Raw genomic sequence first — 18,588 nt, 5'->3', positions numbered from 1 at the left:
CAACCTCGCCCCAGCCTCTGCTGCATTCCCGGAACGGTCTTCATCGGCAGACCCTCGGAAGATGGAGCCTTCCTCTGACTTCACATACCCCCGCCCACCCCAACGCTCAACCTCAACCCCATCTGGGGCCCCGATCCATCTGCATAAGAGAGTGATGTTCACACTGTAGTGTGGGTTAGCATCTTTCAGGCAGATCCCCAGATTCGACTCCAGGGATAATGACTCAGTAGGCTGGGATCAGATGCTGGGACCCGAATGTTTACCGTCGTTTTAAGAGTTTTTTATGTGGTTCTGGAAACAACACTCTGAGAAAGAAGTAATGGTGGTAAGGCAGGGCAGGAGTGGGGCGGGGCGGAGAGGACAAGACAGGTGGGGAATGGGTCTCTCTGGATGTCTGGCATCTGTTCCTGCTGCCACTCAGAAATTGCATGGTCTTCGGTAAGACACACGACCTTTCTGAGTATCGGTTTCTCATCTGTATATGCAGAGAATATAGTATCCATCTTAGAGAGTTGTCACGAAGATAAAAAATGGGTGGAAAGTGCTAAATATAGGGCTTGGCACCTACCCAACAAATACCATCATCATCGCCACCCTGTCCTTAATCTTGTGAGTGTTCATCCTTCCAAACCCACCCCACTCTCAGACATTCCAACCACATTACAGCTTGTACTACTTCCCAGCTACAAGGACGAGTGAGGATCCGTCTCTTGAGACCTCTAGTTCAGACTTCTATTGCGTTCTACGGGCAGAGCAGCTAAAAATCTACTCCAGGCGCAATAGCTGACATGCTACTTACCGACAGGAGGGGGCAGCAGTGAGACGGCTAATGCTCTAGTACTAAGAAGAAAGGCTAGGAAGGAGAGCTCAGAGCCGTATGGGGGGAGCGGGTAGGGAGGACGACTGTCCATGCATCTATAGGTAAATATTTATTTGTTTGCTTCTTTTCATCTACTCGGAAGGCAGAGCGACAGGCACAAAGAGAAACAGAGAGAAATCTTCTATCCACCAACCAGAGTAAGCCAGAAGCCCAGAACTCCATGCAGGTCTCCCACGTGGGTAGTAGGGGCTCAGGCACTTGAACCATCATTTCCTGCTTCCAGGATGCATTAGCAGAAAACTAGATCAGAAAGAGAGCAGCCTGGGCTGGCATTGTGGTGCATCATGTTAAGCCTCTGTTTGCCACAATGGCATCCCATTTGGAGTACCAGTTCAAGTCTTGGCTTCTGTGCGTCTGCTGTAGCTCCCTGCAAAGCACCTGGGAAGGCAGTAGAGGATGGCCTGAGTGCCTGGGCCCCTGCACCCATGTGGGAGACTTGGGTGCAGTTCTGGGCTTCTGCAAAAAGCAGATGGAAGATATCTTTCTCTCTCTCTCTCTGTCTTCCCCCTCTTCAACTCTTCAAATAAGTAAATAAATGAACATTTAAAAAATAATAAATAATAAAAAAGAAGCAGAGTAGCCAGGACTTGAACCAGTCTTGCAGCATGTAGAGTGTGTATTGCATGTGCCTTCCTCTCCCAGTGAAGCCGGGAGAGTCTGTTACACTTCTTTGAAGGCGGGCTCCCTCAGAGATCCACCCCCTCCATGAAGTTGGAGGTTCCTCAGCCCACAGAGTCCTCTCAAGAGGGCCACGCCTCATTTATCTCCTACGTCTCCCATTGAGAAATTCATGTTCTCGTTATGGTCTGCGTCCTTCAGTATCATTCATGTGCTATTAGCAGGGCTCAGAGCTTCCATGGGGGCTGAGAACTCCTGCAAGATCTGTGTCCCTTAGTGGAATGCACGAGAGGTGTGGCCCCAGTGCAGTTGACGTGGCCTCAGTGACGTGTCTGTCCCCTCAGGAGGATCCATCTGCTCTCTGCAAGATCTTGTACCCCTACAGTGGGCCCCGAGGTCCTCTCCCTCGGGATTGGGTACATTATGGAGCCTGTCGGAACATCAGGGGAGCTTTCCTCAGCTTAGGGTTTTCTGGGCTTACGGTCAGCTAGGAGTACGACAGAGGGGCAAATGGGAAGAGAGGCTGGGATAAGATCACAAGTTTTGTGCAGACTTCATAGACAGGGGCTGCCTGCTTCAGGCCTCAGAATCATTCTCAGAGTTAGTTATTTAAGGATCCTTCTTGGGGCTGGCATTGTGGTTGAACAGGTGAAGCTGCCACCTGCCAAGCCAGCATCCCATATGGGTGCCAGTTCAAGTCCTGGCTGTTCTACTTTCAATCCAGCTTCCTGATAATGCACCTGGAAAAGCAGCACAAGATGACTCAAGTCTCTGGGCCCCTGTATCCAAGGGGGAGAGCTGGAGGAAGCTCCTGGCTCCTGGCTTTGCTTTGGGCTAGCTTGACTCAGCCCTTGCTGTTACGGCCATTTGGAGTGTGAACCAGCATATGGAGAGTCAGTCTCTCTCTCTCTCTCTCTCTCTTTCTCTCTTTGTAACTCTGCCTTTCAAATAAATAGATAACTTAAAAAAAATGCTTCTTGCCTTAACAGCCTATCTGTGAACTGATGAGTGGAGGTGGACCTGTCTCTGTGGTGAATGTAGGTTGAAGAAGAAGGGTCCTGCTTGGCTTCTATTTTCTGGTATTGGGGCGGGGGCAGTGGGTAGAGGGAAATTGGAGGGAACAGCCCAGATCATGGCGGGTGGGAGGGAGCGCCTAGTGGAGTGTAGAGATTGCGAAGCAAAGAGAATGTATATAATTACTCCCGCTTGCACAGACTGCTATTTCACGAGCCTTAACTTCAGCCGATGAAGCGGTAAAAGCAGACCTGGAGCCGGGGAACCTAGGTTGGCCCTCACCTTTGTTTACTCTGCAACCTTGCGCAAGCTACTTCCCCTTCCTGGGTTCATCGTCCGAGCGGTGAGCAGGTGGGTTCATTAGCAAAGATCCGAAGGAACATCAGGTCTTCGCTTAATGAGTTCTTGTACTTTACAGCTGGGTGAAAATTGGTGGAGGTGAGGAAATCCAAGACGTCCCCAGAGGTGGGGGAAAAGCTAAGCTGGTCCCGGGACTGGTAGAAAGAGGATCTTTGCCCGGGCGCTGCCCTCAAGGTCGCGGTAGGAGATTTTCCAGAGAGCCGAGTGGGGGTGTTGCTTAGAGCGCGGGCACCCAGGGTGAAGGGTGTCACCCGGAAGGGACCCTGCTCCACCTGGCTGCCAACTCGGTGGGGTGACAGGATTGTGCAATCAGACCGCGGGGCGGCTCCGCGGTGGGCCTGAACCGACTCCTCTCGTTGGCTCAGCCTTTTCTCGCTCGAGCTCCGCCCTAACCCAACCCCTCATCTGTCACTCCAAGACCCCAAGCTGGTCACTCCATGGCCCTGCCTCCTCTCCTGTCACATCCAGCCCCGGCTACACCCCATCACTCCACGGGCCCACCTCCTCGCCTGTCACGCCTGGCCCCGCCCCTCATATGTCATTCCACGGTCCCACCCTCTCTCCTGTCACTCTTGGCTCCACCCCTTCTGCTTTCACTTTATGGCCGCACCCCTTCCGGCAGCTCAGCCCCGCCCCATCCCTCGACTTTTCCTTATCTCCGTCGTTTTTATCTCGCCCATATAGAGCATGGCTCCGCCCACCCCTGCTGCCTAAGCCCCGCCTCCGCCCGCCAAGCCCCTCCCCTCTCCTGAGGCTCCGCCTCCAGGCCGGCTTGTTTTCCGCGCCCGGGCACTCGCGGCGTTCGCAAAGGCGGCCACGGGGCTTGGAACTTGCGATGGGGCTTCCCGAGGAGCGGGGCCGGAGCGGCAGCGGGAGCCGCAACGAGAGCGGGAGCCGGGAGGAAGCGGGAGCCGGGGATCGGGCTCGGAGCTGGTCTCCGCCGCCCGAGGTCAGACGCTCCGCGCACGTCCCCTCGCTGCAGCGCTACCGCGAGCTGCACCGGAGCTCCGTGGAGGAGCCGCGGGGTGAGGCCGGGCCCAGGCGGCCTGGGGGCGTCAGTGAGGAGAGGCGCGGGGGTTCCCCGGAGGGTGGTGGGGCTCCCGTGGGAAGTGGAGGGTTCGTGAGGGCATGGAGGCTCTGTGAGGGAAGAATTGGATTTCTCTGAGGAGGTGGAGAAGGGATTCCAGGAGGAGATGCGGATCCTCTGACGAGAAGGGTTCCGTGAGAAGATGAGGGTTCCCTCGGAGCTGGGCAGCTCCCTGGGGACTTGGGGGTTCCGTGAGGAGACGTGGGTTGCCACGAGGAGATGGAGGGTCTGTGGGGGGGGGATGCGGGGTTCCTTGAGAGTCGAGGGGGGTTTCCGTGAGGAGAGCCTAAGTTTAATGAGAGGGAGGGACAGGGGAGCTCTAGGGGACGGAGCAGGGCCGCGGATAGGTTTTCTTTGCCTTCTTTCACAGCAGCCCAGCCGCTGCCTTCGGAGACCTTTAACCCGTGAACTAATCTCAACTGCTGGGGAACTGTAACGGGTCTGGTCTCCATCTTGGAGCCCTGAAAATTGGGGGTGGGGCCCCTCGTCTACTTTTAATATACAAGAACTCACAACGGAAGTAACCCATGAGACTAAAGACCTCTCAAAACGTCCAGTTGATTATTTTGTTTTCTTTTTTCTTTAAATTTTGGGCTGGGATTGTAATAACTCAGAGATTGTGACAGATGGTCGCATGCCTTTTAAAATACGTGAGGAAAATCCCCTGCCTTTGCACTTGACCTGGGGATGGGGTACAAGGGGAGCAGTGTGATGTTTGGTGGTGGGTCAAGCAGGGAGAATGAATCAAATCCAGGAAAACCTACATTTAGCTCTGCCACTCATTCACTGAGGGGGGGGGGTCCTTTGATTTTTAAACCTGAGATTCCTTTTCATCAGTAAGATAGGAATAATACCTGACTCATAGAATTGCATGAGGACTCAATAGGTAATAAGTAAAGTGTGCATTGTAGAGTGCCTGGTGTGCATTCAGTAGATGGTGGTTAGTTTGATAACAAGGACAATGTGGATGGAGTGATTACTGAGCAGTGGGCTAAGATTGGATCAAGTGTAGAGTGGTTGCTGCAGGCGGTGTCCAGGTTTGAGTTCTTAGACCTCTTCACAACTCTTTCCTCTCTATACTTTCTCCGTCGTGAGTTTGTCTTTTTTCCAGGGGTGAGCTGTTACTGCCTTGATAACTCCTATGTAAGTGGTTTTCTACCCAGCATCTCACTTACGCTCTGCTCACAACTTCCTAAAACTGTAGACCCTTTGTATTGATATCCCTTGATGTTAAACCATATTCAACATGACTGTGGTGGGAATTTACCAGTTTTCCCTCCCAAACCTGCTCTTCTCCCTTATTTTCTAATTCTTGTCAGTGTCAATGGCTCTATTGCATACCATAAATCTCTTTCATCCTCCTCTCCTCTAATGAGGTGTATCTACTTATCTTATCAAGTTATAGATTGCTTACTGCTTGCTAAGCACAATTCCAGTTTGATTTGATGTAGGAACTGTTATCTCCATTTTCAGAGATGGAAACTGAAGCTTAGAGAGGTTAACTGACTTGCAGAAGGTCATAAAGCTAGTTGGTGGTAGAGTTGGGACTTGAACGAGGCCATCTTCACTGTAGAACCTATACTCCTAAAAACAATGCTGTTGCTTTCCCCCGACTTTCACATTATGCTTCTCACCAAATTCTGTCAAAATACTCCTTAAAAATGTCTTTAGGCCGGCGCCGCGGCTCACTAGGCTAATCCTCCGCCTAGCGGCGCCGGCACACCAGGTTCTAGTCCCGGTTGGGGCGCCGGATTCTGTCCCGGTTGCCCCTCTTCCAGGCCAGCTCTCTGCTGTGGCCCGGGAGTGCAGTGGAGGATGGCCCAGGTGCTTGGGCCCTGCACCCCATGGGAGACCAGGAAAAGCACCTGGCTCCTGGCTCCTGCCATCGGATCAGCGCAGTGCGCCGGCCGCGGCGGCCATTGGAGGGTGAACCAACGGCAAAGGAAGACCTTTCTCTCTGTCTCTCTCTCACTGTCCACTCTGCCTGTCAAAAAAAAAAAAAAAAAGTCTCTAGATTTGCCTTTTCTTCTATTCCTACGCTCTTTAACCTCCTAATTTCTTCTCTCCTATTATCATCTTCAGTCTTTCTAGTAGATTTATCTAGATTGATACTCTTGAAATATTGCTTTCATATGTCATTGCAAAAACTTTCAACAGTTCTTTATTCCACTTTCAAAATAAAATTCTGTTTTTCTTCAAAGCCTCTAAGTATCTGGCATCCTTATTTCCCACTATTCTCTACCATGCCCCTCATTCTAGATAAGTCATTCTTCCTAATATCCCGGATACACACAAGTCCCTTCCCACCTCCTTACCTTTGGTTATTTCCTTCTGCTCCTCTAATTCCACAAAGCTTTCCCTGGTCATCCCCACCTATACTCATCTTTTTTCCTTTTGAACTTCAGTACTTGCAATATGTACCAATGACACATCTAAATTCCTTCACTCACCCCATCACCTCTACAAAAAAAATAAAAGAAAGAAAAAGAAAAAAGAAAAGAAAAGTGAAATGAGCATAAAACTCAATTTCTTCATTCTTTGTTGATGGACATAAATGTCCATAAATTTTTTTTTATTTTTTATTTTTTTGACAGGCAGAGTGGACAGTGAGAGAGAGAGAGAGAGAGAGAGAGAGAGAGAGGAAAGGTCTTCCTTTTCAGTTGGTTCACCCTCCAATGGCCACTGCAGCCAGTGCCTGCGGCTGGCACACTGTGCTGATCCGATGGCAGGAGCCAGGTGCTTCTCCTGGTCTCCCATGTGGTGCAGGGCCCAAGCACTTGGGCCATCCTCCACTGTACTCCCTGACCACAGCAGAGAGCTGGCCTGGAAGAGGGGCAACTGGGACAGAATCCGGTGTCCCGACCGGGACTAGAACCCGGTGTGCCGGTGCTGCAGGTGGAGGATTAGCCTAGTGAGCCGCGATGCTGGCCCATAAATAATTTTATATAATTTGTGTCTATTCTTATCACTTAAAAATGTTTTTAACTGTATTCTTTTTACTAACTTTGTAGTCCTTGGGAGAGTTTTTTGTGCTTTCTGAACTTCAGTCTTCTCATCTGTAAATTAGGATAATTAATATATTCTTCATTGATCTACGATGTCTTAAAGATTAAATGAAGTTAGTCTAGTCCTTGGTACATTAATGACATCATTAAAAGTCAATTCTCATTTACTTTCTCTTTAGTGGCCATTTAGTATTCTGTTGTATTACTACTTGTATTACTAATTTTCATCAGTGTGTTATTGTTGGACTTTTGAGTTGTTTCACTATTATAAATAGTGTTGCTATAAACATCTCTTTAGTAATCACTTTTTTCCTCTTTGGGATTATTTTCTTGGAGAATATTCCCCAAAGTTGAGTTAGCAGATAAAATGGTATAAAATTTTTTATGGTTTCTGATAGGCGTTATCCTGCTATCTTGTAAAACTGTGCTGATTTCTTACAGTGCCATTGTTGTGTAAGACTATCTGTTTTCTCAGAGCTAACCAGATATTGGGTTTAATCATTTTCTAAAAATCTTTGCTAGTTATATAGGTGTATAATGGTACTTTGGGGTTGATTTAATTTGGATTTCTTTAATAGATTGCAAAGTTATAAACTGTGCGATTTAGTTTTCAAGTGTATTCTGTTTTGTACATGCAAAAATATTTCATATATTAATGTTCTCTCTCCAATTATATTGTAAAAATCAGGTAACCTTGAACAAATCACTCAGTCTCTATGAATTTGTTTCTTACAAATTGAAGGGGTGATCATTTTTCTTTAAGATTTATATATTTATCTGGAAAGAGTTACGGAATTTATTTGAAAGAGTTACGGAATTCAGAGGCAGAGAGAGAGGGAGGGAGGGGGAGAGAGAGAGATCTTTTATCAGCTGGTTCACTCTCCAAATGCCTGCAACAGACAGAGCTGGGCCCATCTGAAGCCAGGAGCTTCTTCCAGGTCTCTGCACCCACAGGGGTGCAGAAGCCTAAGGACTCGGGCCATCTTCTACTGCTTTTCCAGGCCATAGCAGAGAGATGGATCAGAAGTGGGGCAGCCGGGACTTGAACTGGCACCCATATAGGATGCCAGCACTGCAGACTGGGGCTTTACCTGCTACACCACAGCACCAGCCCATGGGGGTGATGGTTTCTAAGATTCTTCCCATTGTTACTATTTTAAGTGTCTCAGTCTCCTCTGACTGCTGATTAGTACTTGGAATATCCTAAATTCTCTGGATTTGCTAAAGTAACAAGGCAGATATTTTAAGAATGTAAATCTGATCATGTCACTGTCTTGCTGAAAACCTTCAATAATGTTCTATTGCTCTTAGGATAAATACCAGATTCCTTATCACATACAGAGGAAGTGCATCATCTGCCCAGTTTATACATCACGTCTTACATAAATTCCTGCTATTCTTTCCCTTATTTTCAGTGTTTTGGTCTCAAGCATTTCCTCTTAACTTATATCCTTGGTTCCCTCTCATTGCATTTGTTAATACTGCTTTTGGGTAAGGGAATAAAGAACAATTCTTTTTTTTTTTTTTTTTTTTTTTTGGATTTTAGCAAAAAAGGTCTTCCTCAGGGAAGTTCAAATCTTGACTTAGTAACACAGGTAAACTTGGACAAGTTACTGAACCTCTCTGAGCTTTGATATTTAAATCTATAAAATGAGAATGAAAATAATGCATACCTCCTGGGATTGTGGTAAGGACTAAATGAGATAATAAAGACCTTAAAGCAAAATCTGTCTCATAATGAGTAACCCTAATGCAAGCAGTAGCAGGAGAATAAATAGCTCAATAAATTGCTACTGAAACAGAATGAACAAACCAAGGGGAAAAAAAACAGATGATCATGAAAAGCTCTGTGGGTAAAGAATTTCTTCCTTCACTGATTGTTTCATTATAAATTTATTGATTTTCTACTGTGTGCTAGGCATTGTGCTAGGTTCTGTGTGGCTATGATTTGAATAGAGGGTAAAAAATAGAGAAAATTTTGGGAAAGAAGGAAATTTTTGAGTCAAGATTCAGGCCTTGGGAATAGAAGACAGGTTACAACAGGGGAAGATGACAAAATTAGACAGGTGAAGGAGGGAATCAGTGGTGGGTCCGAGGGCAGGGAAGTTGCAATGTGGTCCTGTACATAGAATGGAAGACAGTCTGAGGATAAATATGTCTGAGAAATTCAGTGATGTGTGGGCTTCCCTTTCTGTTGCAGAATTTTGGGGAGACATTGCGAAGGAATTTTATTGGAAGACCCCATGCCCTGGCCCATTTCTCCAGTACAACTTTGATGTGACTAAAGGGAAAATCTTCATTGAGTGGATGAAAGGAGCAACTACCAACATCTGCTACAATGTATTGGATCGAAATGTCTATGAGAAAAAACTTGGAGATAAAGTTGCTTTTTACTGGTAAAAATTTCTATCTTATTGTCTAGTAGATAAAAGCATCTATGAGCAGTCTTCAAAAAGTCCATGGAAAATATGTATTATAAAAGATTATGCATTATTTCAAAAACGTTTGGAACAAACTGAACTTATATTTTAACTCTGTTGTCCCATGAACATTTTGAAGTATCCTTGAATACAGTGTTTTACAGTTCACAATGTGCTTTAAAATCCATTAGCTCATTTGATGCATACAAGCCAGTACAGCAAGCAAAATATCATTAACTTAATGTCTAAAATATACCTCAAGAAAGTTAAATGACATAACTAGTGTGTGACAGAATTGACATTCGAAGCCAAATAAGTATCCTGACTTCTAGTCTTGTTCTTGGCTTGTGGTTGGAGAGTAAGGGTGGGAGTGGGTGGATGGAAGATGAGGACCAAGTAGCTTTCTTTCTCATTCTTGCTTTGAAAGGAAATTGGGTATTTTTTTTTTACCACCATCTAGCACCATTATCATTCCCCTTTCATTGAGCTATGTGCCAGACACTGTGCTTAAGTGCTTAAATAGTATCTCATTTGATACAACTACAAAAGCACTATTTGTTTTTTATTGTTTTATAAATGTGAACACTGAAATTCTGAGAAGTTAAAGCAAAGATTTATCCAAAGCCAAAAAAAAGCTGAGAAACAGGGCTGAAGTTCAAACTCAGATGTTATTATAGAGTTTACATTCTTAACCTTAAACATGACACTCTACCACCCCTCTATTTCCTTGGCCTCTTAATAATGTTGCAGAATAGATATTCTTAGTTCATTTCATAGGTGAAGAAATGAAGCATTGAAATGTTAAATAGCAAATAAAATCATAATATGAGTAAGTGGTAGAGTCAGGATTCAACCCTAAGTCTGTGACTCCACTGTGGGAACTTTCTAAACCCCTCTCTAAAACTTTCTAAAACCCCCTCCTCCTTGCAACTTAGGTCTCCAGGAGGTATTACTATACTGATCCCAAGTAGCATTTTGAAATTTCAGAAATTAGGGTATTTTTTCTGCCTCACCACCTATGAGCAGTCTGAGAATAAATCCATTTTTTAGTTAGTCAATTTGAGATGTCTGGATGCTTCATGGAAGTCTTAAATTGGCTCACAGTCAAAATTTTCCCAGTTTATGTGATAATATTTTGAGAAAAGACCTAACCTGAGAGACAGGAAATTTAGTTTTACATTCCTACTCTGCCATTAACTTCGCTGTGTGATGATCGGTTTCTTCTCCCATAAAATGGGGATAATGTCTCTTCCCTTGATTTTCTTCACTAGATGTTTATAAGAATGAAATTGAATGATATTGCAAAAGTATTTATTAGAAAGAATTATACAAATGTGAGTGGTCTATTATCACATTACTGTTGCACAATGCAAGGAGTTATTTTGCCACGGAAACTCACTCCCTTTTATGTTCGGTGAGACTCTTAGTTCTTGCTCTAAGGCTTATGCTTGAGCTCCAGCCAATGCTTATACTTACCTCCTAGGCTCCTTGAGGATTAGAAAATCTTTTAAAATCTGTAAAGGAGTGCTTGTGTTTAAATTTTTTTTTTTTTTTGAGATTTATCTATTTATTTCGAAAGAGTAACAGGGAGAAAGGGAGAAGGGTCTTCTATCTGCTGGCCTACTCGCCAGATGCCCACATGGCCAGTGCTGGGTCAGGCCAAAGCCAGGAGCCAGGAACTTCTTCTGGGTCTCCCACATGGGTGCAGGGGCCCCAGGTATCTGGGCCATCTTCTTTGCTTTTCCCAGGCCATTAGCAGGGAGCTGACTGGGAAGTGGAGCAGCCAGGACTACTCATATGGGATGGTGGTTACAGACAGAGGCTTTACTCACTAGGCCATGCCATTGGCCCCTGTGTTTAAATTTGTTCCTGGGTTTGAAAGCACTCAAGTGCCTGGTGAAAGACTGAGAAAACACAGGCAGAGTTTTTCAATTGTTGGATATTACTCCAGAATCCTGAGGCCCATTTTTCTTGAGGCACTGGTTCCCCTACCACCCTCCCCAAACAGGCCCTAGAGAACCCTTCTTATTCCATCTGTAAAATGACAGAGTAGATTAGATCTGTGTTTTCCAAAGAATGCTCAAGGAACCCCTAATTACATGTCATACTAGTAGGGGCTTCTAGGCCGGCGCTGCGGCTCAATAGGCTAATCCTCCACCTAGCGGTGCCGGCACACCGGGTTCTAGTCCCGGTCGGGGCGCTGGATTTTTTTTCCCGGTTGCCCTTCTTCCAGGCCAGCTCTCTGCTGTGGCCCGGGAGTGCAGTGGAGGATGGTCCAAGTGCTTGGGCCCTGCACCCCATGGGAGACCAGGATGAGCACCTGGCTCCTGCCTTCAGATCAGCGCGGTGCGCCGGCCGCAGCGCGCCAGCCGTGGCGGCCATTGGAGGGTGAACCAACGGCAAAGGAAGACCTTTCTCTCTCTCTCTCTCACTATCCACTCTGCCTGTCAAAAAACAAAAAACAAACAAACAAAACAAAACAAAACAAAAAACAAGTGATACTAGTAGGGGCTTCTTAATTCATGAAATGAATGAAATGGGAGAGCATTACATAATATATTGCCTTTGTGTGGCATTCCCAATATGTGTTAACATAGTAAAGTCTCTAAGTCCTACAGTAGAGATATCTTACTGATTTTGTTTAATATTTTATTTCTCAAATTTCTTTGAGACCCAAACACATTTTATATTATGTTGTTAATATCTCAAGAAGCAGTATTTCATGGAACACTAATTTTGGAGTCATTGGATTAACTGATCTACAAAAGAAATAATTCTCTGAGGAAAGTACTTCACTATCCAAAATCGAACCATATTGGATAAAATTCCATATTGGAATTTGGCCTCACTTTTGGTTTAACACATTATGAATGTTCATGGAATAATAGTATTTTTAGAACTTGAAATGACTGTTAGAGAGTTCTTCTAGGCCAATTCTCTTTAGATGGGTAGATTAAGACAAGAGAGGCTAAGCGACTTGCTCAAGGACCATATATCTGTTTAAAGACAGAACTGAGGGGCCAGTGCTGTGGCATAATGAGTAAAACCTACCATGCTGACATCCCATATGGGCACTGGTTTGAGTCCTGGCTGCTCCACTTCCAATCCAGCTCTCTGCTATGGTCTAGGGAAGCAGTAGAAGATGGCCCAAGTCCTTGGGCCCCTGCACCCACGTGGGAGACCTGGATGAAGCTCCTGGCTCCTGGATTCAGATTGGCCCAGTTCAAGCCATTGCAGACAATTGGGGAGTGAAGCAGCGGATGGAAGACATTCTCTCTCTCTCTCTCTCTCTCTCTCTCTGTGTGTGTGTGTAACTCTGACTTTCAAATAAAATAAATAAATATTTTAAAAAAAGAACTGACACTTATCTCCAGATATTCTCACTCCTAGTCAACTATTTTTTTTAAAGATTTATTTTATTTATTTGAAAGACAGAGTTACAGAGAGAGGTAGAGACGGAGCGAGGTCTTCCATCTGCTGGTTCACTTCCCAGATGGCAGCAATGGCCAGAGATGTGCCGATCCGAAACCAGGATCCAGGAGCTTCTTCCAGGTCTCCCATGCAGGTGCAGGGGCCCAAGGACTTGGGCCATCTTCTACTGCTTTCCCAGGCCATAGCAGAGAGCTGGATTGGAAGAGGAGCAGCCAGGACTAGAACTGGTGCCCATATGGGATGCCAGTGCTTCAGGCCAAGGCTTTAACCCACTGTGCCACAGGGCTGGCCCCCTAGTCAACTATTCTTTTTAAAATTTATTTTCTTTATTTAAAAAGTGGAGGAACAGAAGACAGAAAAAGGGATCTTTTTAAAATTTAATTTAATTTATTTGAAAGGCAGAGTTACAGATCAAGAATGGGAGAGAGAGAGAGAGAATCTTCATCTGCTGGTTCACTCTCCAAATGGTCACAGTGGCTGGGATTGGGCCAGACTCAAGTCAGGAGCCAGGAGCTTCATCCAAGTTTTCCCACATGGTGCTGAGGCCCCAAGCACTTGGATCATCTGCTGCTTTCCTAGGAACATTAGCAGATAGCTGGATTGGAAGTGGAGCAACCAGGACTTGAACTGGCACCCATACTGGGATGCCAGCATTTCAGGCAGCAGCTTAACCCACTTTGCCACATATTGGCCCTGAGAGATAGCTTACATATGTTGCCTCACTTTCAAATGTTGCTTCATATTTGCTTCATTCCCCTAATGCCTGCAACATCCAGGGATGGGCCAAAATTAAGCCAGGAGACAGAAACTGCATCCCGGTCTCCTATGTGTGTGGCAGGGACCTAAGTATTTGAGCCATCACATGCCGCCTTTCAGCATGTGCATTAGTAGGAAGCCGGATAAGAAACAGTAGGCCAGACTCCATCTCAGGCACTTCGTTACAGAATGCCGGCATCCCAAGTGGCAGCTTAATCTGCTGTGCCACAAAACCTACCCCCTAGTCAACTGTTCTCTTCTTCACATGATACTGCCTCGCTACTCTATTAATGCAACGCTTGACTATGACAGATGAAAGAGAAAATCAATTTGCTTAGAATCACCAGATGAGGGACCGGTGCTGTGGCACAGCAAGTTAAGCCACCATACGCAGCACCAGCATCCCATATGGGTGCCGGTTCTAGTCCCTGCTGCTCCAATCAAGCTTCCTGCTAATGTGCCTGGGAAAGCAGCAGAACATGGCTCAAATGCTTGTGCCCCTGCACTGATGTGGGAGATCCAGATGAAACTCCTGGCTCCTGGTTTTGGCCTGGCCTAGCCCAGCCCTGGCCGTTAAGGCCATTCAGGGAGTGAACCAGCAGATGGAAGATATCTCTGTGTGTGTGTGTCTCTCCCTCTCTTTTGTAACTCTGACTTTCAAATAAATAAATAAATCTTTAAAAACAAAATTACCAGATGAACAGTGTTATCTGTTTTAAATATCTCAGATCATAGTTTCCTGGTGTTTACATTGTGTTTGGCAAGATAAAATGGGCCTAGATAAAATAATCTGAAAGCAGTTATTGGTCAAACTGCAAAGAGCCACTTACACAAATAGTTCACAGAAAGGAGAAAGCATTGGGCCACCATTGTGGTGCAGTGAGTTAAGCTTCACTTGCAACATTCACATCCCATATTGGAGTGCTAGTTTGAGTCTTGGCTACTTTTCTTCTGACCCAGCTCTCTGCTAATGCACCTGGGAAGCAGCAGATGATGGCTCAGGTATTTAAGTTTCTGCCACCTTTGTGGGAAAACCTGATGGAGTTTCTGGCTCCTGGGTTTGGCCTGGCCCAACCATGGATGTTGTGGCCATTTGGGTAGTGAACCAGTGTGTGGAAGATCTTTGTCTCTACCTCTCTCTCTTTCTGTTGCTCTGCCTGTCAAATTAATTAATTAATTAAGTTAAACATTTTTTAACAAAAAGGAGAAAGTTCTAATAAGGCAGTATAATGATCAGAAAAATGGGTTTTGGTTGAGATTAACCTAGTTTGAGTCCTATTTCTGCCACTAACTAGCTGTTTAATCTTGGACAAGTTACTTAACCTCTTTGAGCCTCAGTTTTCTTAGTTGTAAAATAGGGATAAAAATAACTTTTATCCTTATGGACTTGTCAATTAGGTAAAATTGAATAAAATAACACACATGTATTTAATACCTGGGACACTGGAAGAACTTAATATTAGCTGCCATTATTATTATATTGGGACAGTGAGAAGATCAAGTCTATTTGAAGTAAAAGAGTTGTGCAGGAACAATAGTTTTCATTCAGTAAGTACTTACTGAGAACTTGGTATATGTTAGACACTATTCTGAACAAAACAAAGACGCAGCCCTCATGGAGGTTACAGCCCCGCTTGAAGAGATGGACAATAAACAAACAACCCATTTATATATGCTAGGTGGTCAGAGATAAGTGCCATAGGGAAAAAAAACTGAGTGGAATAGGGCAAAGGTAATACTAACGATGCAGAATTGGGGATTGGTAAGGGAAGAATCCTCTGAAAAAGATGACAATTGAGCAGAGATCTGAAGGGAATGATGCCGTGTGCCATGTCACTAGTTGGAGTAGGGAGGGGAAATGTTCCAGACAGAAGAGCAAATGTGCTGCTGCTTGGTGTGTCTCAAGACTAGCTAGGAAGTTAATGTAGCCGAAGCGGTGTGAATGAGAGAGAGGGAGAGAGGGAGAGAGGGAGAGAGCAGTATTGAAGTTATCAGCTAGATCATGTAGAATATTGAAAGTCAACATGGATTGTTGTCTTTTATTTATAGTGAAGTGGGAAACAATTAGGCAATTTTGAGTATACACATGGCAGTGATTTGGCTTATATTTAGGATCTGACTTTGTCTTGAGAACAGATTGTAAAAGGCAAAGGTAGGAGCAGAGAGACCGTTGGAAGCTACTGTAGGAAGTTAGGGGAGAGGGAATAGTGTTTAGACCAGAGTAGTGGTTGTGAAGTTGTTTAGACCAGAGTAATAGCTGTTAGAAGTAATCAACATCTGAATATATCTGGATTGAAGAGTTCATGGAATTTGGTGACTTGGATTGCATGTGGGGAGTGAGAGAAAGAGAAGTCAAGGCTGTCCTCAACAGTGAATGAGGTCCAGGTGTGGGAAATCTTGACTATTTTTAGAGATCTATGAAAGGATTTCATGTAGAGGAATGATGTGGTCACAGTTATATTTAAGAAGATTAATGTGATACATATGGAAGTGGGAGTATGAAGCCAGAAAACTGAGAGTTTGTTATTTAGGGAAGAGATCCCTGAATTGAGATGCCACTGATAGGAATGGAATGGAAAGATAAAATTTTAGAGTAATTTAAGAGAAGAAATCAGCATACGTAAGTGGGTGTGTAGATGGTTGGCAGACAGAGAAGAAAATGAGAGGAAAGAGTCAAGGATTCTCTTGGTCTATACACTTTACCTTCTTCAAAGACAGTTGTTCATCTATTCTTTTTTTTTTTTATTTGACAGATAGAGTTAGACGGTGAGAGAGATGAGAGAGAGAGAGACAGAGAGAAAGGTCTTCCTTCCATTGGTTCACTCCCCAAATGGCCGCTACGACCGGCACACTGCGCCAATCCAAAGCCAGGAGCCAGGTGCTTCCTGCTGGTCTCCCATGCGGGTGCAGGGTCCAAGCACTTGGGCCATCCTCCACTGCCTTCCCGGACCACAGCAGAGAGCTGGACTGGAAGAGGAGCAACCAGGACTAGAACCTGGAGCCCATATGGGATGCCAGCGCTGCAGATGGAGGATTAACCAAGTGAGCCATGGTGCCGGCCCCTGTTCATCTATTCTGAGCACTGAATTTGCCCTCCAAACCCACAGTTTGGTTCTAACCTCTCTTGCTTGTTACTGTCTTCCCACTAGTGTGGGAGGTGGGAGTGCAGGGGTTAGTGTATGTGTGTGAGATGACCAGTGACAAAGTATTGGAATAGTAGCTAGTGATGAATATTAGAGGTAGACGAAGGAGTGGGAGTTGGCTAGGTTGAAGGGACATTGTGGAGACAGTAAAGGATCTGGGGGATTAGCTAAAGGGTTTGTGGGAGAGAGTGTTTGATGCATGATAATCTGATAATTTATACTGGCAATCAATATCTGGATTATTCCATGTCCCCAGTCACCAAAGCCTGACAAATTTGATCTAGTCCATTCCTTCCAGTGTTTGCTTTGGCTTACCTGTGGCTGTCATTATCTTTGAGCTTCCTCGACTCTCAACCTCAGCTGAAATCATCCCCAGTTGAAGTAGATTCTCATTATATTTCAATCCTTCTTTAGAAGCTGGAGCTTCTGAGAAGCAGTTGGCTTTAGGAGTGACTTTAGAACAGAAACTCTGCTCTCAGGACCCATGTCTGCTCCTAACTATGAACTCTGGAATATATTTGGAAATCTCTAGGTCCCTGGGGGAGGATGTGTGAGTGTGTCCATTTTAGAGGGTGGGCATGGGTTGGGAAAGTGAGACAAGCCCATGTTTTGATAAGAGAAAGATTTGTCAAGATGCCATGGAATTACAGAGTCCTAGAGTATGTTGTCATATCATTCACATCCAAGGACTCCAAGTTATCTAGATCCATATTCAGGAGTTTATTCAATGACATGGAGAAGGAAAAACATTTTGCCCTCAATCTATATCTGCACCTTCATTTTTTTTCACAACAGTCTTTCTACTGGGTAAAATCTACTTGGTAAAGAAAGACACTCATTTGAGCAAGAAGATGACCTCAGATCGTTTCTTCTCTTTGGACCTCCCATTTGTGAGAGTGGTGGAAGGTGAATTACAGATAGTCTGCAAGGTCCCTTCTAGCTCTGATCTTCCCAGGTTCTATGATTATTTCTGAGGAGAAAGTGGTTTTTAGAAGTTCTGTTGCAACCCATGATGACTTTATGGTGATTTAGTAGGTAGGCCGGCTTTCTGCTGAGTTGGTAAGAAAATGGAGGACTTCAGGAGGTTTGGGGGAATGGGCTGGTAAAGCAGTCTTCTCCTTTTGCCTGGAGGTAGTTTGTGGCTGGCAGCATAAACACCTGAAGCTAATGGGAGGTGTGTGGGAAACACCTGTTGCTGGGAACAGTCTTTCTCCACCTGAATCAGTTAAGCAGGTTGTAGAGGAGGGGTGGACGATTTCATGTTGGAACTCTAATCTCCTTTCTCTTCTCTCTGAGTTTCACGACCCTTGACACTTTAGAGAACCCCTCCCCAAAGTGATGAAAATGAAACAAGTAGGCTGTACTTTCTAAGTCACATTTTTGGAAGTAAGTTGCCTATTCTATAAACTCTGTCTCGAGGCCTGTTGCAGTATCCTGAGCTTCCAGGTCAGCTACCTGAGCTTGTGCCTGGACTGACTTCTTGTATCAGTGTATCCAGTAAACGTTTAATGAGGAAATTGGCTTTAGTCGTTGTCCTTTGCTGAGTCTTCCTTTTCCCCATCTATAAACTGTCAGGGGTAGATAAGAGTCTTGCTTAAGTTACTTCTGCAATTGACTATCGAAATTTCTGTGCATTGATGAAGCAGCTGGGAGAGCTTGAGGGAGAAGAAGGAACCCAGAACTGGTCTCTTGTCCTTTGAAGACAGTGGGTGGGAACATGAGCTCATCTTGGAGCCTTACACTCACAGTAGTCAAAATAGAAGGCCTGGAGTTGAGGATGAGCCTGCATTCTCTCCAGGATTAGATTTGGGAGGGATTGGGCACTGATTATGATCCCTAGCATCTGACAAGTTGAACCTCTGTCTAGGAATTT

The 18,588-nt window shown here is 45.1% G+C and overlaps 1 protein-coding gene across 2 annotated transcripts in view; it reads left to right on the top strand.

The window, feature by feature from the left end:
- Positions 1–3,672: 3,672 nt before the first annotated feature.
- Positions 3,673–18,588, top strand: part of ACSS2 (acyl-CoA synthetase short chain family member 2) — a 47,503-nt gene continuing 32,587 nt past the window's right edge. For both annotated transcript variants that reach the window (XM_002710792.6, XM_002710791.6), the window contains exons 1-2: positions 3,673–3,897; positions 9,165–9,360. In XM_002710792.6, coding sequence (XP_002710838.1) covers positions 3,708–3,897; positions 9,165–9,360 — 386 coding nt within the window. In that variant the 5' untranslated portion in view covers positions 3,673–3,707. The remainder of the gene's footprint in view (positions 3,898–9,164; positions 9,361–18,588) is intronic.

Source organism: Oryctolagus cuniculus, chromosome 11, assembly GCF_051225735.1.
Source record: "Oryctolagus cuniculus isolate XC-2025 breed Fujian yellow rabbit chromosome 11, ASM5122573v1, whole genome shotgun sequence".
NCBI lineage: Eukaryota > Metazoa > Chordata > Mammalia > Lagomorpha > Leporidae > Oryctolagus > Oryctolagus cuniculus.
This window is presented reverse-complemented; position numbering and strand designations above follow the sequence as displayed.